Source organism: Leptonychotes weddellii, chromosome 8, assembly GCF_054177405.1.
Source record: "Leptonychotes weddellii isolate Sample4059 chromosome 8, ASM5417740v2, whole genome shotgun sequence".
Lineage (NCBI taxonomy): Eukaryota > Metazoa > Chordata > Mammalia > Carnivora > Phocidae > Leptonychotes > Leptonychotes weddellii.
In genome coordinates, this window is record NC_138376.1 from 130,947,513 (window position 1) to 130,974,314 (window position 26,802).

General features: G+C 43.6%; 1 protein-coding gene across 5 annotated transcripts in view; it reads left to right on the forward strand.

The window, feature by feature from the left end:
* Nucleotides 1-26,802, forward strand: part of FAM120B (family with sequence similarity 120 member B) — a 35,271-nt gene that overhangs the window by 1,266 nt on the left and 7,203 nt on the right. For 2 of the 5 annotated variants that reach the window (XR_014148087.1, XM_081829343.1), the window contains exons 2-4: nt 8,069-8,222; nt 9,748-11,631; nt 17,797-17,977. Coding sequence is in view for 1 of the 5 variants with exons in the window: in XM_081829343.1 (XP_081685469.1) it covers nt 8,172-8,222; nt 9,748-11,631; nt 17,797-17,977 (2,116 nt within the window). In the remaining 4 variants the exon portion in view is untranslated. Of the gene's footprint in view, nt 1-21; nt 8,223-9,747; nt 11,632-17,796; nt 17,978-26,802 lie in introns of those variants that run through there. The other 3 variants (XR_014148089.1, XR_014148090.1, XR_014148088.1) reach the window with 2 other exon arrangements.

Here is a 26,802-nt window from a genome sequence, read left to right on the forward strand (position 1 = left end):
CGTGCTCTAGGACCTGTCCATGTGTAGACCTGGCTGCTAGGGGCTGCCCTCTCTGCACCAGCACAGCCTTCACCCATTCTCTGTGTTCTGGTTTCCTCACCACCCCATCTCTTGCCATCCCTAAGCTCTGCCATAGTGGTTTCCCCCTGACCTTGTCATTCCTGTCGTCTCAGAATGCCACTTGTGCTCCCCTTACTCGCTGTGCCAAGCCCCTCACTGCTCACCTCTCCATACATACTATTTCTTGACCATCTTGCCTCTCACTTCCTTCGTGTCGTTCTCAGCTACCTAATCTTCCAGACATACGGAGATCTCTAATCACTTCTGGCCAGCTGTTTTCTCATCTGTAAAGGGACAAGACCGCAGTAGGTGACATCTGAGGGCACTTGTAGGTTTTCGTATTCTGAGGTTCTGCCCCATCCCTGGACCTTAATCTGGGTGTCATTTATGGGGTAGATTTACTGTAAAGCTAATGAAGATCAGGCGTCAGGGTCCCTCCCTCTCATGAACCCCTTCCAAGGCACTGGGAAATACCTCAGAGGTCTTGTGTTTATAATTTTGTATTTTTTAAAAAGAAGGATCTCAAATGTGTAGATTTGAGGCCTTACACAACTTGGATCCCTATGAAACTGGCCATTTATCTTATCCTGCTGTCTTGGTATTTGCACTCTTGTCCTTCAGACCTCCCCCTACGTGTGTGTTCATTATTGAGGCTTGGTGGGAAAATAGGAACGAGTGGAGCTGACCAAATTCCTGCTGTAACCTGGCTTTAGTTTGCCGTCAAGGAGGAAGATGCCACAGATTGGCATCTCAGTGCATTTGGCAGAACCTTTGCAACAATGTATGTATTGATTTATTTCACTGCTGGATTCTCACCTCTTTCAAGAAAAGGTTAATGGTAAGAGGGAAAAGACCACTTAATTGAGGTCATAAAAGCAGCTCTTGATCGCCATAGAAGCTAGAGCTATACATTGGAAAATCAGAGGAATTCATTGCATGCTTTCTTTTATTAGTTTGAAAATGAGGCAACCCTGATGCTATCAGTTATTTTTATAAAGCTTTATAACAGGTATAAATAACTTTATTTTAATTTGCTTTTAGATGTCTGTTTCTTTGTAAGGTGTTCTGTTGGAAAAATTTTCAGAGACTAAAAACATGTTATTTAAGGTTTAAGTTATTTATATAAAGATATTTTTAAAGGATTTTGTAGTAGTAGTTTAAAATCTACCAAACTGAGGGTAAATCATCATTTAAGTTTTACCAAAAAGGGAATCAGTGATCTACAAAGAGATTAAATGATTTGTCTTCAGTCACACAGTAAATCAGAGCCATTGCCAACCAAAAAAACGCGCTCCTGAGCACCCTTTTCCTTATAAGCAAATATTACTCAATAAGTGAGAATCCATTGCTTTTATTATAGAATGTTTACTGTAGTGTGGACTAAATTATTGTATCCATCCTTTAGCATGCCTTTCTAGCTGCAGAGTCCCACATGTGCACTCGAAGTTCCAAGAGAGTGTGCAGCGGTATGCTGTTCCTGTTCGTGCTTTAGCCCAGAGGGTAGTAAGTTACTGTAAAGTCACTTACAATAAAACCACTGCCAACCAGGATAAGAGAAAAGTCTCTTTGAAACAGCAGAGTTTTCTGGATAGATGAGTTTTGGGTTTTTGCCCATTAAGCACCAAAATCTCCCATCTAGGATGGCAGTCTTTCTAAAATATATTATTTCCCTGCTTTCTTAATAGAATGTGCAGGATGTAGCATAAACTTTCTTTAATGATCTCAAGTAAACATTGTAAACATAATTTGTTACGTTGTGATGTAAACGGGGTAGGATTTGTTGAGGACCGGACAGCTGTTGCCCTGTTTGTTACTTGTTTGGAGTTTTTGTGTCTGTCAGGTTTAGTTTTCCTGTTCTTTTGCTTTCCCCTGGTCAGCTTTCGACGGTTCCTACTGCCGTTGGTATCCATGTGCCTGCCTCAGATGCCCTTTCTGTATTTTTCTCTACTGTGGACGTAGGACCTCCTTGTTAGAACTGAATAGAAAAGAGTCCATAGATGATAAATAAGAGCCTGAAGAAGTCTCTTATGAATAAATTGTTTTAGCTTTAACTCATGAATTTACATTGGATTCTTACCCTGAATTCTGGATAAACGCATAAATTTTACAGGCCTACGTGCATCTTTATCTATGTTCAGTGAGTGACACTGGTTTTCACATTATGTGTCATTGTCCTTTAAGGGGTTTTGTAGAGCCTCGGAGGGTTAGGGAAAGGCCCAGTGTTCTGGATTGCCCCTTCGATCCTGATGATTCTGTGAGTACCCTTCTGACTGGGAGAACCTTCAGGAAGAAGAGCTCTCTGGACTAAGGACACCCATTGGACAGTTGTGCAGTGAGTGGTCTTTCTAGCACTGGGGGCAGCAGCAACCAGAATGCTCAGATGGAGCAGTTAGGTGGGGGTGGGGCCTAGTGAAAGGTACATGGGCTTTGGAGGCAAGATCTGGGCTTCACTGTTAGTGTGTATGACCTCAGGCAGGTGTTCTAACATAGCACACCTTGCTGACTGCTGCCCAGCACCAGCTCTTTGGCCTGCTTTGCTGGTGCAGCATGGCATGCCTTTCATGAGTCTGAACAAACTGATGCTGGCCCAGTGGGACTAGAGATGGCTGCTGGTCGCCTTGTAGAGTAAGTGTACGATATCTTGCATTTTGACACATGGACACACTGCCAGACTTCCTTTTCTGACAGACCCTGTGCCTTTCACTCCCATTCTCAGGGCCCATTTCTTCGTCAGGGACTTTGTCTGGTTCACTGCTGTGTCCATAGCTGTTAGCACAGGGCCTGGAGCAATTTACTGAGCAAATACGGGAATTCAGAACTCTTGTCTTTGGTAGGTGTGTGGAAGCCAGAAGAGGGTCTCTACCTCCTTTGTCTTTGCAGTAGGAATTGGGACTCTGCATCCCTTCGGGTTCTTCCAAAACAGAGGTTTGGATATTGGGCAGCAGAACAAACAGTGCCAGCCAGAGCCCCTCATTCATCTTCAGTCTCACCTCTCCATCCTCTCTCCACAGAGTCAGGGCAGTGTTTCTAAGATGTATTTACTTTAGAGCCTAGACCAGTATCTGATTTCCCCTGGGCTGAAGTCCAGATACATGTGCGTGGCAGACCCCTTCACTGTCTGGCCCTGTGTGCATCCTCATCTCCTCACTCTTCTTCCCTTAAATCGGGGTTCGAGCCATACTGAGAGTTGGTGGGTTTTTTTTTTTTTCCTGTGCTGTCCTCAAGCGTTTATAATAAAATACACATTTATAATATAAATAAAGTTGCAGGTTAAACTACTTAGTAGAACAGGTGTATTGTAAGCACCTTAGAAACATCCATTTACTGATAAGAAAAGATATCTTACAGACTTTAAAAATCCTCATTCCTTGTGACTCTTGTGCCTCCCATCTGCCTGCCAACTCATCATCTCGCTGTGGCCGCACCTGTCCTTCCTGCCTTTTGTCAGGCTCACTTCCACTGCCCTTAGTCAGGACAGCCATTGTGGATCCTGGATCTGGGTTGGGTCTCCCTGCTGAGCATCCCCCCCTGCCACCCCCTCCCCCAGCTACAGCTCTGCCCAAGTGATTGTTGTGGGTTGAATGTTTTCCTGCTGGAGTGTGAATTGCTAGAGGGCAGGGCCCTGTGTCTTGGTCATAGCTAGTGTCTGCTCTTGTGAATGACCTAAAGGTACTTGCTAAAGGAGTAAACCAGATTCATGTTTAAACACCTGGTATTGTTGAGGAGATCACCTGGTATTGTTGAGGAGAACTGAGTATTAATGAATGGCAGCTACAAATGACATCCTGTTGAAGAAAAAAGGACCACCATGTGCTTGCTCTTTGACTCAACAGTTTCATATCTAAGATTTGTCCCAAGGAAGTGCTCAGGATGTACTCAAAGATTTATATACAGAGATGTGATACACACTTATGGCACTGTGTATCCATTAAAAATAACACTGCAGGAGAAGGTTAACACAGTGATCTGGGAATATATTCGTGGTAAATTAAGACACAAAAGTAGATTACAGAAAGGACAAGAGTATCCCAATTTTTAAAAACAATGAATAATAAAAATTAGAAATATGTACCCTAAAATTGTAGTCCTTATCTTTGGAAGATGAGATTATAAGTAGTTTGTTTGTTTGTTTGTTTGTTTTTTCCTTTGTGCTGTCTCTGAATTTTCTGCAAAGAGCATGGCTACTTTTAGAGACAAATTTTTATAAATAAATACATTCCTGATACTAAAGTAAACTAGCTTGAAAAATCATAAATACAGTAAAACCTCACGAGAACTTGTATGGCTTTGTTTTAAATTTTGAAATAATTTAAGAATTTTGACTGGTGCTGGGCTGATTTTACTAAACTTCAGGCAACTGATGGTATGTTTTATGAATAAATTTGTAATATAAATGAAACTGCATCACAGTTTATGAAGTAGATCTTATAAACCTCTTTAGAGATATGAAAAATGAAGCTTATAGAATAAAGTAACTTGCTCAAAATTTTACTGCTATTAAGTGGAGGTTAGAATTTGAACTCACTAGAGCCCTTCCGTATATCGACTGTACTGTACTGCCTAGATTCTGTCACTTCTTCCTAGGACACAGCTAAGAGGGGTCATCCTACCAAGTACGGAGTGTCTACATCAGCCATGCACCAGTTTTCTGAATCTTGGCATCAGTGGCCATGGCCTGACTGTATTCCGGAGGGTCCTCCAGAACATCCTGAGTCTGGACATCTATACCTAGACACACAATGTACATCATAATAGCTATAGGCTTCCCATTTCTCATTTGAATAAGCTTCTTAGAGATGCAGTGTTGAAGAAGAAATATACTGACACTTGCTAAAACAGTAAGGAAGACTTCACTTAAGACTGTTGCACGAGGGGAGAGAACTAAGCTCAGCTTTGAACACAGCAGACACCTGGGGATTTGTAGCCTGCCAGCAGAGGGAGGAGGTCCTTGAGAACCAAGGGGATGAAGCCTTCGATCAGATCTTGAGGGTGACCATCTATCAAGGGTAGGGATTTTCTCCAGGCAGACTCAGCAGGACTCTTGCTGAAACTAGACTCAGCCAGAATGTACATGGAAGCCCAAGGTTGAGGCCTAGTTGAGAGGAGGGCCCAGAGGAGCCTGACTGAAATCTGGTCCCGGAGAGCGTCTTGTCAGCAGTTTAATGAGCCCTGGGTGGTGGTCCTCTGAGGCATGGAGACCAACCCAGGTGGCAGCCACTCTTAGCTTACTCATTCACCTGGTCTGTGCATTCATAAATACTCAGTAAACACTGAGCTAACATGTTCCCATATGCTGGTGTGGGGTAAGCATTCATTTCTTGGGAGTTTTTAGTCCCTGGTCTTGCCTTGCTGTGTGAAGGGGTCCCGTATGTTTCTGTATGTAGGGGAGTTAGTGGGGAGGCAGGGGAAGAAGAGCAGGCCTCAGATGATCCACATCAAGCCACAGGAGGCCCTCCCTGAGGGCCCAGGCCCAGCCAGCATGTTACCAGTGGAAGAAACATTATCTAAGACTTGGAAATGAAGCCAGGGAAAAGGACTGCATGTTTTTATGTTGTTACTGTCACATGGGCCGTTGTTCAACAGAGTCACCCAAGGCTGTTCTGTCTTCCGACCAAATGTAGCTCTCTGACTTTGCTGGTTACTCTTGATTAGAGCCCAGACCCTGATGTTACATGTTAATATGTAGATTTTTTGTCTTGTAGAGATGCAAATTATTTCTGATAAAAATAAACCCAAAGGTTTTGATTTCATTCCTTTGTAGGACTTCAACCTGATTTGTCTCCAACTGAAAATAGCTTGTTTCAGTCAACTCCAGCTCTTCAAAGCCCTCTGAACTAGCTTCCCATTTTGATGGCTCCCTCATTAATTTATGTGTGCATGGGTTGTCTCTTAGCCTTTGAAAATTATGCTTTAACGCTGTCGGATGCTGGGTGTGCTTTAAGGTGGTCACTGCTGTTGCTACCGATTGTCCTGCAGACAGTGCCCTCTGCACCCCCCCTTCCATCTGTGGGCTGTCCCTGAGTCCATTTGTCCCTGTGTCCAGAGGTACTCTGGCCCCTTCCATCCATGGCAGACAGGTTGATCTGTCTGCTGAGGCCCGGCACTCTTCATGTCTCTGTGTTCGTCAGTTGAAATATTGTGAATAAGGGAGCTTTTGGACTTCTCTTTCCTCCTTTTCTGGTAACCCAGGATGTTGGGATTGGTCCAGCTGTGTGGAAGGAAGCTTCTCCTAGGAGCGCGACCCCTCCCAGTGCGACCCGCTCCAGCTGTACTTCTGTGCCTGCCGGCTCCTCCTCCGTAAACTTTCCTGCATCGAATGCTTTGTTTCCCAAACCAGTCTGTCAGCTACTTGCTCCCTGCTCTTTTCTTTGCCTGCAGTTGGAGTCTGTCAGCTGGTTGATTCCTGGTTTCTCTTTATACACCTGCCCTTCAGTGCCTTCACTTATTCATTCACAAGTGCTTACTGGGCCCCTACCATGCTGGACACAGTGCTGGGTGCTGGGGCTATGACAGAGTGATGTCATTTGCCCTAAGGAGGCCCACATTAATGGAAGTGGTTCCCAGATTCCATTTTGGGCAGTAAGACTCCTCCCTAATGAGACATCTGTTTTCTTTCTAAACAACAATTATCTAACTAATGAAAATTGTGTGTATATGTACATATATACATATGTGTTTGCCACGATCTTTAAAACTACCTTTAAAGAATGAAAAACCTCAGTGGGGTTGACTCTTCAGCAGTGTGGAAGTTAGGGGCACCGACCCCTTCGCACAACCAGAAATCCACAAATAACTTGTGACCCCTCAAGAACTTAACTAATAGCCTGCTGTTGATGAGAAGCCTTGTTGATAATAGTCGATTAACACAGTTTGTGTGTTACATGTATTATATACCATATTCTTACAATAAAGTCAGCAGGAGAAAAGAAAACGTTATTAAAATCACAAGGAGGAGATAATGCATGTACAGTACTGTGCTATATTTACTGAAAAAAATCCACGTATAAGTGGACCCATGCAGTTCAAACCCATGTTGTTCAAGGGTTAGCTGTATATGCTCTTAGCAATATTAAAAAAACCTTAAAATTGTTCAGGAAAGGTAAAACCCACAGAACTTACTTTTTTAGGCATTTCGTTGTACAGCACACTGAGAGCATTGAGGGGTGGGTGGCGGGAGCACTGGACGCCTTGAAGTGCTGCGGTACCGGAAGGCATCATCCAGTGTCACAAGTTCCCAGGTCTTCGCTTATCCAAATTTGTTTTTGTAAATGCCATAGAAGAGCACATTGTAACGTAGCATTCCTGAAGTAATTTGTGATTCAAAATGTGAGAAATTGGCAGTGTGAAAGAGGAAAAACCAGTACATGTTTAATTATAATAGTGAGCTTTTCACTGCTGGGTGGGAAAGGAGAAAAACATTTGAATAAAATCAAAGCAGAGGCTGAGCTTGACTTCTCCCAAAATAAAGAGGAGAGTGTTTTGAGCAACTCAGTGTTGTCTCTTGCAGTTTTAGTAGAAAAATGCTTGAAACAAAAATCCCTTTCTGTTGGTGAGGGAAGGCAGCCAACCCAAACGTGGCAGAGCTGCTGCACAAACGCGAACCCACGTCTGTGTGGGAGCCGGGCCTGAGGGCTGTTCCGCTCTGCTTCGGCTTTGTCTTCACGTGTGTCTGCAGCCGGCCAGTGCCTCGCGAGGAGCTCCCACTGGCCACTGGTGGGCTTGCTGGGCGGGTACCCCCAGGCACTGATGGTGCGCTCCGGCAGATGCCTAGCACCCCCCGGGGAACCTGGGAAAGCCCCGGAGTCTCGTCTCACCATGCAGAAAGAGTCCGAATCTGTAGGATTTGCCTTTGGTCTGTTCATCATCAGCACACCCTGCAAGCCTGCTTTTTTCAAAGCTAGGCATAGAATAATGGCCTAGATAGAGTTTGTGAAGTCTGAGCACTGTTTTTTCAATCCACTCTGACCCACCCTTCTTTGTGCTCTTCCATTCTCTTTCCAAACCTGAGCCAAACTACTGTGTTGGAATCTCATGAGAAAAACTGGCTTCAGAAATACAGCGTCACCTTAGTAAACATAGGATCCATACCCGGAGGCCCAGATAATCATGTTATGAAGTCCAGTTTCTGCTTCAAAAACTCACACCTTGGTAGTGTTCCCAAGGTAAATCCTTTGCTAGTGATTGCTCTACAGTGGTTTGGGGTCTATGGATTTGTGTATTCCATTGTATTTAATAACTTAACAAGCAAGATTTCTCTAAAGTTCAACATGAATGTGTGAAATTTATGTCCACTCCATGTTTATGTATTTTCAGTATTAATGGCTTTTAAATAGATAATTTCAAATTTTTTGAGGGGCCAGTGTCCATTAACAGGCAGTAAGTTCTTAAAAGATAGTCTTCTGTAAGGGTACCTTTTCTCAACGTAGTAAATTATTTGCAGTTTGTTCATTTGTGAAATGGAGCTTACAGCTTTTTGCCTGTCAGAGTTGTTTTAAAGCCTGGAGATTTTGTGTCTTGAGTGCCCAGTGCTGTCTGGTGGGAAGCGCACGCACCGTGAGGCCAGAGTCCTCATTCACGGATGTGTGTCAGCCCCTGATGGCTGCCTCCCTCAGCCCCAAGCCTGGAGAGGCTTCGTTTGTTCTCCTAGAGCTGTCTGTGTAATAAGGACTTTTTGTTTGTTTTATCAATGGACGTGAAGCCCTGATGAGTCTTAAAGAAAACCAAAGTGAAAATCGTAGGCCGTTAAGATCAAAGATGTCATCATGGAATTTTTTCTGACCAATGACATCTAAAGTACTCTGCTTAGTTTTTTTTCAGATTTTGAATTCTAACTCTTTGAACTACCATGTTTCTGCATTTCAGAGTGGGCAGTTTTCCATTCAAAGTCAGTCAGTCACCAACTCAGATGTTACAGAAAGTCAGTCAGTCACCAACTCAGATGTTACAGAAATACATACAGAATATGTATTTTTCTTTTTGATACCTTTATTCAGGTGTACTTGATAGATAGTAAACTGTACTTTTTTACAGTGTATAATTTGACAAGGGTTAGCATGTCTTCACCTGTCCAACCATTACCACAATTGAAGTAGTGAACATGTCCATCACCCCGAAAGTTTCCGTTGTATAAATCCCTCCCTCCTGCCTGCCCCACACCAGAACACCACTGCCTGCAATCTGGTGCTACCGATCAGCCCCACTCTCAGTGAATTAGAATTTCATACAAATGGGTCCTATGGTGTGTACACCTGTTTGGTCTGCCTTTTTTCACTCAGTAAAATTATTCTGAGAAACATGGATATTGTATGTACCTATATATGTTTTAGGTTTTCAAAATTAACTTCTGAGTTCCTAGATGGGAAATAATACTTCTTTGAAAACTGTTGTCCTATTTTTTAATTTGGTTGAGAAATCCCTTGAATAAGAGTCTTCATACAAATCTTAGCAGGTTGCTACACTGTGTGGCCCTCGTGAAGGTGGGCTCTGGTGACTCGTGCTTGGGTAAAGTGCTTCTTTGTCTTCAGTGAAAGCCCTTTAGGCTCCTAACCAGTATGTCATGTTCCATATCTTACTAGTGACTAGAGTGTTTTGCAACTAGAGAGTGAATATTAAATATTGTCTGTGTTTGCTTTAAAAGGTGTATATCCAGTGGTAATGCCATAATTACTAATTTATTTTCCTTTCCAGATCCTTTCCAGGAGTTCAGTTATGGGTGTGAGAGGTTTGCAGGGATTTGTGGGCAGTACCTGCCCACATATATGTACAGTAGTGAATTTCAAAGAACTGGCAGAACACCACCGAAACAAGCATCCTGGATGTACTCCTACCATTGTGGTTGACGCCATGTGTTGTCTCAGATACTGGTATACTCCTGAATCTTGGATCTGCGGTGGCCAGTGGCGGGAATACTTTTCTGCTTTGCGGGATTTTGTTAAGACTTTTACAGCTGTTGGCATCAAGTTGATATTCTTCTTTGATGGCATGGTGGAGCAGGATAAGAGAGGTGAATGGGTGAAACGAAGACTCAAGAACAATAGGGAGATCTCCAGGATTTTCCATTATATCAAGTCACACAAGGAGCAACCAGGCAGAAACATGTTCTTCATCCCATCTGGGCTGGCCATCTTTACACGATTTGCTTTGAAGACCCTGGGTCAGGAAACCCTGTGTTCCTTACAAGAGGCCGACTATGAGGTGGCATCTTATGGCCTCCAGAATAACTGTCTTGGGATTCTTGGAGAAGACACTGACTACTTAATTTATGATACTTGTCCCTACTTTTCAATTGGTGATCTCTGCCTGGAGAGTCTCAATACTGTCATGCTCTGTAGAGAGAAGCTCTGTGAGAGTCTGGATATCAGCCTGGCAGACCTTCCTCTTCTGGCCTGCCTGCTTGGCAACGACATAATCCCAGAGGGCATGTTTGAAAGCTTTCGGTACAAATGCTTGTCTTCCTATACCTCTGTAAAGGAGAACTTTGACAAAAAGGGTAACATTATCTTAGCTGTAGCAGACCATATATCTAAAGTTCTTCGCTTACATCAGGGTGAGAAAAAGCTAGAAGAGATGTTACCTTTGGGACCAAACAAAGCTCTTTTTTATAAGGGTGTGGCATCATATCTTTTGCCAGGACAGATATCTCCGTGGTTTTTCCAAAAACCCAAGGGTTTAATGACTTTGGACAAGCAGGTGGTATCCATGAGTTCAGACCCTGAATCCAAGCAAGAAGTTCCCATGGGTACAGACCTTGAATCCAAGCAAGGAGTTCCCATGGGTACAGACCCTGAATCCAAGCAAGAAGTTCCCATGTGTACAGACCCTGAATCCAAGCAAGGAGTTCCCGTGTGTACAGACCCTGAATCCAAGCAAGGAGTTCCTGTGTGTACAGACCCTGAATCCAAGCAAGGAGTTCTTGTGTGTACAGACCCTGAATCCAAGCAGGGAGTTCCCGTGTGTACAGACCCTGAATCCAAGCAAGGAGTTCTCGTGTGTACAGACCCTAAATCCAAGCAAGGAGTTCCCGTGTGTACAAACCCTGAATCCAAGCAAGGAATTTCCATGTGTACAGATCCTGAATCCAAGCAAGGAGTTCCCATTTGTATAGATCCGGAATCCAAGCAAGGAATTCCCATGCGTACAGACCCTGAATCCAAGCAAGGAGTTCCCATGTGTACAGATCCTGAATCCAAGCAAGGAGTTCCCATTTGTATAGATCCGGAATCCAAGCAAGGAATTCCCATGCGTACAGACCCTGAATCCAAGCAAGGAGTTCCCATGTGTATAGATCCTGAATCCAAGCAAGGAGTTCCCATGTGTATAGATCCTGAATCCAAGGAAGGAGTTCCCATGTGTATAGACCCTGAATCCAAGCAAGGAGTTCACTCTAAATCTAAGCGAGAAGTTCCCATATGTACACACACTGAAATCAAGCAAAAGTTACCTCTAGGGGCAGATCCCGAATTTGAGCTAGAAGCACCCATGTGTATAGACCCTGCAATTAAACAAGACCTCATGAATACGGAGCCTGAAGTCAAACAAGTAACCATGGTTTCAGACCCCGAAATCTTAAAGGTACGTAGATGTGCCCAGCCAAATCTGGGTGTCATGATTGGGAAAATATATCAATCAGTTACTGACTTCTTGTAGTTCAGGCACTGTGGGGGACACACAACAGGATCCTAGCGGTGTAGTTGAGAAGTATGACATATGCATTGGAAGCTCACATTATAAAGTAGGCTTGATATGGGTACATGCGTGTCATAAAAGAGAGCTCTAGGAGTTTGGAGGAGAGTGATCGCTGTGGGTTAAATACAGAGAGACGCTCCTGAAGAGGTAGAAGTAGAGCCAGACCTTCATGGGAGCTGAAATTTATAACAAATAGACAAATACCTGTTGCCTTGGGGCACGAGGTAGAACAGTAGGCTGGAGTATGGGGTCTGAGGGGAAATACAGGGAGAGAGGTTGGAAAACGTGGAGTCTAGCCAGACTGTGAAGATTATTATATGCCCCACCAGGAGCTGGGACTTAATTCTGAAAGTGACAGAGAGTCCTTGAGGGTTTTTATGGAGGGCTATTTATTAACCACCTGTTACGTGTGAGGTTCTGTGCTAGGTGGGTTACACATGTTATCTCTTACCCTCAAACCTTCTGTTGTTCCTGACGGTGTCCCCATCTTCCATCCAGTTACACAAGTCACAAACCTGGGAATTCTCTCTCTGTCTTGTTACTCGTACCTATCCAGTTAGTCTCCCCACCCTAGTGTAAGCTGCCTCTTTTCTGGATTACCCAGTAACTCTAACAATTCTTCTGTTTGCCCTTTCCAACCCACTTACCATGCTCCATGCAGAAATAAAGCCCTTTATTTGCATTCATAACTCTTCAAAGAGTAGAAACAGTAACCCTGAGTAGACTACAGCCTGCCAGCACCTCACCTCCTCTCCAGCTGGCCAGTCCCTGGTCTGTCGTGGCCCTCCTGGAAACGTCCCCTGCCCCTGTGCTGGTCTGTTCTGTAGAGCTGGGTGGCCACCCACTCAGATGGCCCCCGGCCAAGCACCGTGTGGCTCCTGCTGTGGTGCCCACCTCCCTGGGATTTTGTGCTTGTGATAGCGCTGTGAGGCCAGGGTCTTGTTCGTTTTCTCCCTGCGCGGCCCCTTTTGCCTGTCACACTGTCTCACAGTAGCTGCTCACGAAGTCTCGAAGGTGGTGTTCCCTTTCTCTGATATCTTTAGGGCCTCTCCTTTAGCGACATCTTCCCTGCTTCCTGTACAGCTACATGGGTTGTCCTGTCTTGAAAAGTCTCTCACCTCTTTCTGTATTACATACATTGTAGCAGATACGCTAATTTACTAACATAAAAAATTATAGTCCAAAGTAGGATGTGATACATACATTAAGAGAGTTTCAGGTGAGAAAGTATTAAGGGGTTAAAATTATCCTACCTGGAAGTGTCCTTAAGTGCTTCATAGAAGGAAAAGAATGTGGGTTAGAAATCGGAGGAAGGGCAGAATCAGAGCTCCAGGTGGAAGTGTGGTCAGACAGTAGGAAAGAAGGACGGGGCAGGGGAGCCCACGTCTCAGCAGAGGACTAGACATCGCCTGAATAGACTCAAAGTCAGGAAAATGAACAGAGAAGAGCTAAATCTAACTTTGCTTAAATTTATTTGGTTTTATTATGAGGTTGGATGTAGGAATGCTAGTTTAATATAGACCATGCAGAGATGATTCTCCACTAGTGACCAGAGGGTATTATTCACATTATTTCCCTTAACCGCCACACAGTTCTGATCCTAGATGGGCTTGCCTCCATCACCGCATGAGGACATGGGTGTGAAAAGGCTAAGTGACATTGTCTGCAATCACACAGCTGGTACTGGCAGAGCCCGGGTTTGAACCCAGGCCTCTGACTGCAAGTTTGACCCTTTTTGAGATGACATCTGTGTTCCCTGATGGCACGTGGAAGGGTGAGACAGTCATGGTCGGTAGCCTAGAAGCATGAGCATGGAGGAATTTGTCAGGAAGCCACCCTGCTCCTAGACTTAGGCCTGGCTTCCAAGGTGGCACGTGATGTAGGCCCTGGAGCCACTCCAACAGTTTGCCTGAAGGACAGGACAGGGAAAGGCACACAGGCGGAGGAAGGGCAGAGCAGAAGGAGAGCATGCGGGGTGCCTCACTGCCTAGAGGAGGGCAGGGTCTGCTTTTCAGCTGGCCCAGGACTCCAGTCGAGCACGAGGCAGCATCACCCATCGGCATGCACAGTACCACTCTGGGCCCTCTGCTTTTTCTGTTTTGACCTGGCCCCCGCTGTTTCCCAACTCACACCCATTTCCCGTTTGTGTATGGCCTTGCACATGTCCTCTCTGGGCTTGGGCTCTTCACAAACCCTGACTTGCATTCACCACACCAATAGGACCCATCCTTGGCCTTTGCTCTTTTACTGGACACCCTGGTCATCTCACCCAGTTTCCTGCAAAGAGAGTTCTGACAGATTGGGTGACAGAGGGCAGCATGTGTATCATGAAAGAATTTAGGACTTAGTTTTTATACACATTGAGAAGGTATTAGATATCTTTAAGCAGGGGTGTGATGTGATCAGGTATTTGTTTTTTGAAACATTGGTTATACTGCAGAGAACGGACTAATGTGGCTGTTGCAGAAACCAAGGTGGAAGACAAAAGAGCTAGAATTAGGACAATGGCAAAGGGGAGGAAGAAACACTGAAAAGTAAGTCTTGCTATGGAGGTAGGGGTCCTCCTGTGCTCTGGGATGGGGGTTGCCATGACTTAAGGATGGGCGAGGAGAGGTTTGACACAGGATAGCTAGGGAAGACCATCTGATGCTTAGAAAACAGGCCTCAATTCCATTACTCGGCAGGAGACAGACATCTGGAAGTCATCCGACTGTACGTGGTAATGGAAACCCTCCAAGGAGAGGATTGAGCCCTCTGAAAACATGCCCCGAGAGAGGGCTGGTCAGACAGGGAGGGGAATGAGGAGCGGTGACCCCAGCAGAAACCCAAGGAGGCAGGTTTCAAGATTGAGAGGAGCAATAGTGAGGACCGTCAGGTGCTGCAGAGTAAAGTAGAATTGGGGCTAGGTGGCTGTTAGGAGGGTTTCGTGGCCTGAGAGAGCCACTGTCACACAGGGGGCCTGGTGGAGGTCAGATGGCCGGGGTTTGAGGAGTACCTTGGAGGCAAAGGCTGGAGCTGGGGAGTGCTTACTCCTTCAGGAAGTGCAGCAGTGGAAGAGCCTTGGATGGGGAAAAGGGGAGGAGAGTGGTGGGAGGCCTGCCTGCAGGGGAAGTTGGGCTCCATAACAGAGTATTTTGGAAAATCAGTTAAATATGAAGCGTAAATTACTTGGTTCCATAATGTTGGATAAACTGAATTATTATGTTAGAATTTTAGATTAGGTGAATATGTTAAGGCTTTTCCAAGTGTAGAGTGCTATATAGATTTATAGTTAAGAACAGAGGTAAAAGGTACTTATTAAATGATTCTGATCCAGTTAGTGAATTAAAGTTCTAATTGTAGAGAACTTACCTGAAAAACCGTGTATACACCCAGAAAACACCTCAAATTCTGTACAGTTGCCAAAATTGAAGATTTCGTGGCAGGGTGAATATAATTTATTACAACTTTCTAGATAGATTTGTCAAAATACCACCTCTCTTGAAATGAAAAAGACTCAGAAATGGGAGAGGGAATAGGAAAATAAGTCAGAAGCTGTTTGTCTCAAAAGGATCATAAAAAACATAACTATGATGTTTCTGATGGATTCAGTATCAAAAGGGGCACATAGAGAAATAGTTCACTTTCCAACGATCTTCCATTAGAGTATCAAATAACAGTCCTTTAAAAAATATTTTTTAACCTTACTGACCTTAAAGTTGCTAGCTTGTCTGCCATCCTGGTTTCAAGACATTTCAGCAAGGAGATAGACATTTTATAACATGTGTAGGCTCGTGACAGTGGCGACACCGGGGACCATGCACTGCGTGCCAGGCCTCATGTGCAGAGTTCTCGTTAACCGTTGCGTTGACCCATTTAATCTTCAGGATAGTCCTGTGAGGTTGGCACTTTTATTAAACCTACTTTATATCTGAAGAAAGGGAGAAATAGAAAGAGTAAGACTCAATTCTGCAAAAATGAATCAAAATAACTAGAACTACTTAAAAGTATATATAAATAGAACACCGATTCACAGTTTTTGACATTCCAGGTTGTCCTAACACCACATTTTTTTTTTATTTTTACAGATGAGAAAACTGAAGTTTATTTATTTTTTATGTGCATGTTATTTTATTTTTTAAATTTTATTTTATTATGTTAGTCATTATACATCACATCATTAGTTTTTGATGTAGTGATGCGTGATTCATTGTTTTCATATAACACCCAGTGCTCCATGCAGTACGTGCCCTCCTTAATACCCATCACCGGGCTAAGCCATCCTCCCACCCCCCTCTAAAACCCTCAGTTTGTTTCTCAGAGTCCATAGTCTCTCATGGTTCGTCTCCCCCTCTGATTCCCACCCCCTTCATTTTTCCCTTCCTTCTCCTAATGTTCTTCATACTATTCCTAATGTTCCACAAATAAGTGAAACCATATGATAATTGACTCTCTCTGCTTGACTTATTTCACTTAGCGTCATCTCCTCCGGTCCCATCCATGTTGATGTAAAAGTTGGGTATTCATCCTTTCTGATTGCTGAGTAATATTCCATTGTATATATGGACCACATCTTCTTTATCCATTCCTCTGTTGAAGGGCATCTCGGCTCTTTCCACAGTTTAGCTATTGCAGACATTGCTGCTATGAACATTGGGGTGCATATGGCCCTTCTTTTCACTACATCTGTGTCTTTGGGGTAAATACCCAGGAGTGCAATTGCTGAGTCATAGGGTAGCTCTGTTTTTAATTTTTTGAGGCACTTCCACACTGTTTTCCAAAGTGGCTGTACCAACTTGCATTCCCACCAACAGTAACACCACATTTTAAATGCCTTTTGTGGCAGACTGTTTGGATTGAATTTTGAGTAGTAATCTGGGTAAATCACTTCCTACACTACAAAAGACTCAGAAATGGGAGAGGGAATAGGAAAATAAGAAAAATGTTCTTCACAGAAAAAAATAAAACCTGTATGTAGGTTATTATAGGCCTCTGATCTTAGCTTTTTTTTTTTTTTTTTAAGATTTTATGTATTTATTTGAGAGAGAGAGCATGAAGCAGGGAGAGGGAGAAGCAGACTCCCCGCCAAGCAGGAAGCCCGATGCACAGGGCTTGATCCCAGAACCCTGGAGATCATGACCTGAGCCGAAGGCAGAGGCTTAACTGAGCCACCCAGGCGCCGCTTAGCTCCTTTTTTTAAGGAGAAAGTGGAATGCAGCCCTGTGTCTCATCACCGACCTTGTGCCAACATTGCTGGTTGCAAGGCAGAAACGGGTGTGCAGCACGTGTGTTTTGCTCAATAAGGAATTACTGAACAGGTGAATGTGACACAGATTCTGATCCCAGGGAAGTTTAGTTGACTAGGGGAGATCAGACAAGGTAACTAGGGTAAATGTGGGATGAGCCCCATTAGGCGAGGGGAGGTGAGTTCTGGTTGGGAGCAGAAGACAGGGTGGTGAACCCTAACGAGAGAGGAGCTTATGAAGTGGGAGGGTAGGAAGGCCCTGAGGGGTACATTTCCTGGAGCCCAAGTGAAGATGGAGAAGGATCGAGTGTTCCTGAGGAACAGTGAAGGTGTACTATTGTGACTGGATTCTGTGAGGTGGAGTGGTATCATGGGAAGAGCACATTGGGGCCTGGAATGTTAGGGTGAAGATTGTGGTAGCCATTCAGATGCTTTGTGGAGGGCAGTGACTGGACCTGTTTCTAAGGAGACAGGATGTTGATGCTGTGGAGGGTGGGTTGGAGAGGGGAGAAGTGGCCTGGGTTCAGTCAGAGTCTTTCATAGTGATGCTTATCATCAGGTAGACAAAATTCTGAGATGCCGCAGAAGTCGGTGTGGTAAGTCTGGTAGGCGGTTGGAGATTGGAGGTGCAGGAGTAATTGACAGTTTGGAGCCTAGAAGTGCCAAGGAAAGGAAACAATGCCAGCCCAATGTCATGAGTTTGAGGGACCATCACTCCATTTCTGAGTGCCTGAAAACACTGGCATGGGATAAAAAGGGTTGGTTTTTTCTTGAAGGTTACTGTTTTGTTTTCGAGGAGAAAGCAGTTGTATTTGAATTTCTCACAGGTTGCTCGAGCGCATCACGTCCAGGCAGAGAGCTACCTGGTGTACAACATTATGAGCAGCGGGGAGATCGAATGCAGTAACACGCTGGAGGACGCCCTCGACCAAGCTCTACCCAGCCAGGCTTTCGTTTACCGCCCGGTGCGGCAGCGTGTTTACTCCCTCTTACTGGGGGACGGCAGAGGTGAGCTTGTTGGTCTCTCTTAGCAGCAGTGCTATTTGGAGTTGGATTCTGAGAAACAGACCAAATGAAGTAGAATGCATTCTTTCAGGACACGGATACAATTAAAAAGGGTTTTGTTTCTCTGTAAAATCTGTAATTGAGAATACCACTCACATCTGTACAACATTAAGGGTAAACGCCATGGGACATCTCTATCTAATTAGCAAACAGTTGATCAGTATTCATTAAAAGAAGAGTGCATTGTTTTTATAAAATGTTATACTTTTATTCCTTAAAAGGATTTGTGTTTTCTGAAAAATGAAAACCCTTTCCTCCTGCAGGAGTGTAGGGTATGTTTATTATTAGAAGACAATGTCTACTTATTCTTCTTCCAAATGTGATTTTCATAAAATAATTCCATAAAATCTAGTACATCATATTTTGAAGTATAAACAAAATTTTCCTTTAGAGCATTTGTATTTAGGTTTTTCCCATCTATATTTTCCTTGTGCAATAACAGCAAGCATGTAGGGAGAGGACTGTCAGTGGCCAGAGCAGGAAAGTTGGGGGGCCTTCATCACCCATTGGAAAATTAATTAGGCCCTGCTGCTCTCTTTTCGGGGGCGTTGGGGGGCATTGGGAGTGGAGAAGAGCACTTCATAGTAGAGACTAGTGACGCTTCACACATGTAGTTACCTCTTAGGTGAGGTCCTGCTCACCTGCGACTGGCGTCCTGGGACACTGGTCTGACTTGAGAGTGCTTTAATAAGAAACAGGCCTGCACACACTGTGATTGGGACCGGAGACAGAAGCAGTAAGATCCCGATGAAAGGGTGTCTGTGGTCCTTTTGCCTAAAGTCCATTATTTCCGGACGTACCAATATTGGTATTAAGATCACTCTGTTATTCCAGAAAGTAAGCATTACATAACCTACAGGTGGTGATAGAATCCTCCGATTAAAATGCTGTCATGATTCTTTGCTTTGGCAGGGTGTGGAGTGGCAAGGTTCTTTGAATCCAATTTTTATTAGATTCTCGGCATATACTGCCTTTTCCCACATGTGCTGTCAGAATCCAGAGGCTTATGTGCCCTAAGGAAGACATGAGAAAGATGTTTACACTAATTGGAAAACAGAATTATTTAAATAATTTTTTTCTATTTCTTTTTCTTATGTGGTTCTCTCTCCATATTCTTTTTTTTTTTTTTTTAAAGATTTTATTTATTTATTCATGACAGAGAGAGAGAGAGAGAGGCAGAGGGAGAAGCAGGCTCCCAAGGAGCAGGGGCCCGATGCGGGACTCGATCCCGGGACCCTGGGATCATGACCTGAGCCGAAGGCAGACACTTAACCATCTGAGCCACCCAGGCGCCCTCCATATTCTTTCTTAACACAAGTGATTTCACGTTGATTCTAATGATTAAAAAAAAGACATCTTAATCATGAAAAAAATTTCACATTGTATAGTATTTGCCTGGAATTGTTTTTATTTTTTTTAAAGATTTTATTTATTTGAGAGCGAGAGAGAGCATGAGTGGGGGCGGGGGAGAGGGAGAAGCAGGCTCCCCACTGAGCAAGGAGCCCCATGTGGGATTCGATCCCAGGACCCCGGGATCATGAACTGAGCTAAAGGCAGACGCTTCACCAACTGAGCCACCCAGGCGCCCCTGCCTGGAATTGTTTTTAGAGTAGCTTATTGAATAAAGTCCAAATATATGAATTTTACTAACTTAAATTTTATACTTTGTTAATGTAAATTATTTACAGCCATATTGGTAACTTGATTACTTAACCACAATAACAGGAATAATTACTCAAATTGAACTTGTCTTCACAATTGATCTTTACTCTCTTCTTTTTCCGTTTTTTGGCTTTCTCCATGAAGTTTACATTTTTAGGATGTGAACGTAAAATGCTGCTGTTGCTGGTTTACTTGTGGTGGTGGTAATGAGGCATATTTGCGTTGCTTGCTTGGCTTAGCTTATGATCCGTGTGTCCTTGAAAATGATGTTCTAACGTGGCAGTGGGGTTGACAGGGCTGTTCAAGTCTTCTCCCCGTTTCCTTTTGACTTGTAATTAGTTCTTGAGAGAAGTGTGTTAAGTCTGCAGGTGCTCTTGTGGATGTTTTTATTTATTCCCTCAGTTCTGTTAGTTTTTGCTTCAGATATTTTTGAAGTTCCACTGTTAGGTGCATATACACTGAGAATTGTTCTGTTTCTTAATGAATTGACCCTTTTAATATTATGAAATTTCCCTTTAAAAAAAAAATCTGGTGATAGTCCTCGTCTTGAAGTGGGCTTTGTCTGACACTAACGTATGCACTCCAGTTTTCTTAAGATTAGTGTTTGCATTGTGTATCTTTTTTCTGTCCTTTTACTTTTAACTATTTCTTTATACTTAATGTACATCTCTTTTAAGCAGCGTATCCAGTTTGACCATCTTTCTTTTATTTTTTTCTTTTATTTAATTATTTAATTATTTTTCCCAAGCCCCCAGTGTGGGGCTTGAACTCACTACCCTGAGATCAAGACCTGAGCTGAGATCAAGAGTCGTAGACTCTTAACCAGCTGAGCCACCAAGGCGCCCCTGATAATCTTTCTTTTAATTAGTCTTTAGATCCCTTACATTCAATGTAATTATTGACATGATTGGGTTTAAGTCTTTCATTTTGCCCTTTGCTCTGTTTTTTTCCCTTATTTTCTCCTTTTCTGATTTCTTTTGGACTAACTGAATAATTCTTAGTATTTTGTTTTATGTCCTCTTTTGGATTATTAGATTAACCTGTGTTGTTTTTTTTTTAGTGGTTCCTTGAGGGTTAATAATGTAATCTTTTTTTTTTTTTAAAGCCAGATCATAGAGTATTTTTTTTTTTAATTTTTTATTTATTTGACAGAGAGAGAGAGAGCGAGAGCAGGAACACAAGCAGGGGGAGTGGGAGAGGGAGAAGCAGGCTTCCCGCCAAGCAGGGAGCCCGATGTGGGACTCGATGCTGGGACTCCGGGATCATGACCTGAGCCGAAGGCAGACGCTTAACGACTGAGCCACCCAGGTGCCCAGTAATGTACATCTTTAAGTTACCACAATTTGCCTTCAAATAGTATTATAACCGCATTGTGTGTGATGCATTGTAGCTGCGAACTTTCATTTTCCCATCATTTTTGCTATTGTTGTGTATTTTTTAAATTTTTAATTTTGAAGGAATTACACAGTCATGGGAGTTGCAAAAACAGTCCATAGGCTTTCCTGTACCCTTGCCCCAGGCCCCCGCACAAACGACGTTTTGGGTAATAAAGTACAGTGTCAGAGCCATAAATTCACATTAGTGCAGTTTTATTAACTAGATTACGGCTCTTAATCAGCTTCATCATTTTCTACATTCACTCATTTATTTATGTGTCTGTGTATAGTTTTATGTATTCTATTCGATGTCAAGATACAGAATTGGTCCATCCCTATGAAGGAGCTCTCTCATGCTGCCCCTTTGTGTCCTGCCCTCCGGCCCTGTCCCCTGTTCCCTACTAGTTTGTCCTCGATCTCTGTACCTTGGTTTTTGCAAAAATGTTACATACATGTTTGGTCATGTCAAGAATGTTACATATGTGTAATCTTTTGATATTATGCATATGTTTTAAATCCCATAATAGGATTCTTATTTTTACTTTAAACCTGGGGCTGGCAAACTTTTTCTGTGAAGGGCCAGATGATAACAAATATTTTAGGCTTTGAGGGCCCCTGTAGTCTGTATAACAAGCACACTCTCCTGCTGCAGTGTGGACATGTCTGTGTCTATCACAGGAGCGAGGCTGTGTCTCAGTAAAGCCTGATTTCCTTTTCCCATGTCACAATTCCCATGAATTTTATATAATCTTCCTGTGTCACAGAATATTCTTTTGATAATTTTCTAATCATTTAAAATAATGTGAAAAGCATTATAGCTTTCAGACTGTATATCACAAGCAAGTCAGACATGGCCCATTGGCTGTCATTTTCCAACCATTAATTTAACCAGTCAGCTGCCTTTTAGAGGAGTTTACAAAAGAGAAGTCTTTGAAGTGCACCATTGCTGGTGCTCTCCATTTCTTTGTGTAGATCCAGTTGTCCTTTGGTATCACCTTTCTTCATTTAGAGAACTTGCTTTTACATTTTTTATGGTGCTCATTTTATTTCCTGATTTTTTTTCCCTGAAAATATCTTTATTTCAGAAGTGTAATTTTGCTGTATATAGAATTTTAGGTATTTTTATTTTTTGTTCAGCACTGTCAAGATGTTGTTATGTTGTCTCTAGCTTGTATTGGCTGTCACGTGGTGACCGTGGTCCTTCTTACTGTTGTTCCCCATCCGTAACAAGTGTTTTTTCCCTCCGGCTGTCCATAAGGTTTTTCTCTTGCGCACTGGTTTTTAGTAATTTGTCTAAGCTGAGCTTTGGAGTGATATACTCAGTGTTTATTCTGCTTGGGATTCCTGAGCTTCTTGGACCAATGAATATATACTTCCTATCAAATTTGGGGAAAAAGTGAATTTTATTTCATCAAACATTGTCTCCTCTCTCTATTGCTTTCCCCTCTCACTCTGGGCCTCCCAGTTCCATGCTTGATTTATTGCTCATGGTGCCCATTATGCTCCCCGGCTTGCTTTTAAAAAAGCCTCTTTTCTCTGTGCTTCAGTTTGGATAGTTCCTGTTGCTCTTATTTCAACATCTAATCTGCTATTAACCCATCCAGTGAAATGTTCATTTCAGATATTGCATTTTTCAGCTGTTAGTTTTTTAATCTTCCATCCCCCGCCCCCATCTTCATGTTTGCCTTTAAATCCTTAAATTTATGCACAGTACCTGTTTTCAAGTCCTTGTCCACTAATTCCATCAGCTCCATCATTTCTGGGCCTGTGTCTGTTGATTGACTTTTTCTCCTTGTAAGGGGGCCATGTGTTTCTGCTTATGATCCTTAAGTATTTCTGCTTATTTTCATGTCCACTGTGTTTTGATTGTAGCCTAGAAGATTTTGGATCTGTGAAGGGTATTGACTTGTGTTCTGTCAGGCACTTAAATTTACCAGATCCTTTCAGGGCTTGCCTTAAGCTTTATTAGGCTCGGTCTGAGAAGACTTTCACTCTAGAGCTGGAATGGCCCTGCTCCTGAGGCTTGGCCTTCCTGCGCTGTGCCCTGAGTGCTAGGTGTCTAATGAGGGTCTCTGCACGTTGGCTGGTAGGACTCTGATGTTGTGGAGCTCTGTAGGGTCAGCTGGTTGCTCGGTGGGGCTGGTCTGTAGTTGTCCTGTCCAGCCTCCCTGAGTTTTGCCCTGGACATGTTAGAGCTCAGTCCTCAACTAGGACCTCAAGGGCACCTCTGTGCAGATTTTGGAAGCTCCTTTCTGCACAGTGCCAGCTTTGGTGTTCTGTGCCACAGTCCCTTGATTGTTGTCACAGTCTTGATCTGCAGACTCTGTCTGCTTGTCTCAGAGACTTTCTTGTTCTGGTAGGGCTCTCGCTCCCTACGCTGCAGTCTGCATAGTGCCTCTGTCCAACTCAAGAATATGGTGGCTACAGAAATTTGTCCAGAAATAGAGGTGTCAGTGGGAAGACTGGTCAGGCAGCTCTGCCCCCATCTCGGCCATCTCCCACCCTACTCCGCCCCTGCTCCAGCCCCTGCTCTCTGCCAACCATCCCCCATGTGTGGGAGGCCCTTACACCGGGTTTGGCCTTTTTACACCCAAGTGGTCCCATTTACTTGCATTGCTCTAGAAACTGTGTCCATGTTGACAAATACAACTTCTATTTTTTCTGGCTCAGGCCATTCTTCTGATCAATTCTATTTGTCCCTTATGAACTTAAAAGCTAACTCCCCCCAAACTAACTCCTTCCTCTGTATTTCTTCATCAAAAGTCAATTCTTCTCTGAAAGAAGCATGTGCTTTTCATTCATAGCTTATCACAGTTTGTTTATGTGATTGTTTGATGTCTGTTGTCCCCACTGGCTGTCAGCTGAGCTAGCAGAGATTGGTCGGGTGGCATCAGCAGATTCTTGGTGTAAATTAGGTGATCGATACATGTTTTTGAGTATATGTTTAGAAGATCAGCCTTTCAGTAGTATCTCCATTTAGCAAAGCTTTCCTCAGGAAAGGGTAACTGTAACAGTTGAATTGCAGATGCAGGAGGAAGCGCGATGATCTGTCAAGTCCTGAGAGGTGAGCAGCCTCCTCCGAGCCCAGCCTGACTGACAAGTGGGAACAACTTGTTTAGAGTGAGGTTTTTTTAGAACCAAAGGTGTCTTTAACTCCGCGGGTGTAGACCCTGAGCCCTAGAGCCAGGCTCTTACACTTGGACAGCTGTAGACACTGGAGGTCTGAGCCAGAAGGCACCGGCACTGGCCTGATCCACTGGTGCTTCAGAGCCCCTCGTTACGGGTGCACGTTGGAGAGCTCGTCTGATGCTGTTGGACTGGTTGGCTGGCAGCACTCCCACCTGCCTCTTGTCTAGAGGGATGTGTGCCGTTTCGATGGCTGGGTGGCGTCACAGCCCAATGAGGGGAGAATCCCTCCAGTCATCCCCCCTCAGCGCACCTTGCCTTCACAACAGTTCTTCCTTTACTTCAGATCCTAACTCTGTCTCCTCATGAAAGTCTTAGCTCACTGTGTCACTGTGAAGCCTGGTACATTTTAGGAAATAGAAGAAAGCTGGGAAGATGCCGAAGTTGATCCTGCTCTCCTCCTTTATGTCGGTGCAGTCAGCAGGGCTGGGGAAGAGCCGGTGCTCACAGGCAGCCGTCCGCAGCTGGGCCAGGTTGTGCTCTTGTCCTGCCATCCCGCCCGCCTGTTCCCTCAGTGACATTCTGGGAACCTCACACAGCTGGATGAGACTGGTGGTCTTGTGATTGCGTGCGTTGCAGTCCAGTTGGGTGGTGCCTTCACAGAGTGCCTGCAGGCCATCAGCGCATTAAAATCCTAGATACGCTGATAGAAAAACATACGTGTGAGGAGTTTTTTAATTTTTTTCAGGACTAACGCCACATGTAAATACAGATTAAACCAGCCATATAAAAATCTTACAAAACCATAAGGACAAATATTTTTCTTTAAAAGCCTGAGGGATGGTTTATTAAACTTAAAAATCCCAGCAACTGAGCGGTTGTAATTGACGACTTCTCACTCTCCCCTTGCATGCCCTGAGCGCGCGCCCACAGACCCTGCCAGCCCCTCCAGGCCAAGTGAGAGTGGTCAGCGTGAGCTAGGTGGAGTTTTCTTGGGGGAGGGGCTGCAAGTGTGCACAGTTTCCCAACTTTGCTCCCGGGGAACATGTCTTCGTTACATATAGAAGATTGTACAGAGTGGATCAGTGTGTCCATCCTTTGGGAATAGCAGAAGACCAAGTTTGATTATGTCATTTTTCTGTTTTCCATATAAAATGTTACAGCTTGAAGGGAGTTAAACTAGCAAAGAACTTTTCTCAAGTTCCTTACTCCTTTGAACGTAGAGCCTAGCATCTTGAAAGTTTGAGAAAATCAGCCTTTTCTTTTAGGAATTGCCAAACTCCATTTTCCTCTTTTCTTTTTCTTGATTTTTAGGCATTTAAGATTATTTCATTCTAATTCAGATGAACCAAATTGTTGTAAACATTTCTGCTATAGTTTCCAAGTTCATGCTAGGTTAAAACCTTTGAAATTTTGTTTTTCCTATTTAGGCAGTTTTATTTTTAATTTTTTTTTTTAAGATTTTATTTATTTGACAGAGAGAGACACAGCGAGAGAGGGAACACAAGCACGGGGAGTGGGGGAGAGAGAAGCAGGCTCCCCGCTAAGCAGGGAGCCCGATGCAGGGCTCGATCCCAGGACCCTGGGACCATGACCTGAGCCGAAGGCAGACGCTTAACGACTGAGCCACCCAGGCACCCTGCCTTCCCCTATTTTCATCCATTGTCCCACCCCCCTTGTCTCTGGCAACCAGCACTTTCTTCTTTGTATTTATGAGTATGTTTCTGTTTGTTCATTTGTTTTGTTTTTTAGATTCCGCATGTAAGTGAAAATATATGGTATTTGTCTGGCTTATTTCACTTAGCGTAAGACCCTCGAGGTCCATCCATGTTGTTGCAAAATTTCATTCTTTTTTATGGCTGACTGATATTCCTGTGTGTGTGTGTGTGTCAGCTCTTTATCCATCTATCAGTCGATGGATACTTGGGCTGTTTCCATATCTTGGCTATTGTAAATTATGCTGCACCAAACATAGGGGTGCATATATCTTTTCAAATTTGTGTTTTCATTTTCTTCAGATAAATGCCCAGAAATGTTCGTGTGGTAGTTCTATTTTTAATTTTGTGAGGAACCTCCATGCTGTTTTCCATGGTGGCTGCACCAGCTTGCATTCCCACCAGCAGTGCATGAGGCTTCCCCTTTCTCCATATCCTCCCAACAGCTGTTGTTTTGTGTGTTGTTAATTTTAGCCATTCTGACAGGTGTGAGGTGGTATCTCACTGTGGTTTTGATTTGCATGTCCCTGATGATGAGTGATGTTGAGCATCTTCAGTGTCTGTTGGCCATCTGGGTGTCTTCTTTGGAGAAATGTGTTCAGGTCCTGTGCCCATTTTTTAATCAGATTGCTTGGTTTTTTTGGTGTTGAGTTGTAAAAGTTCTTTATATATTTTGGATACTAATCCCTTATTGGATATGTCATTTGCAAATATCTTCTTCCATTCACTAGGTTACCTTTTGGTTTTTTGATGATTTCCTTCACTGGGCAGAAGCTTTTTGTTTATTTATTTAAAGCTTTATTCATTTATTTATTTGAGAGAGAGAGCAAGAGCGAGAGAGAGCATGAGCGGGGGGAGGGGCAGAGGGAGAAGCAGACTCCTTGCTGAG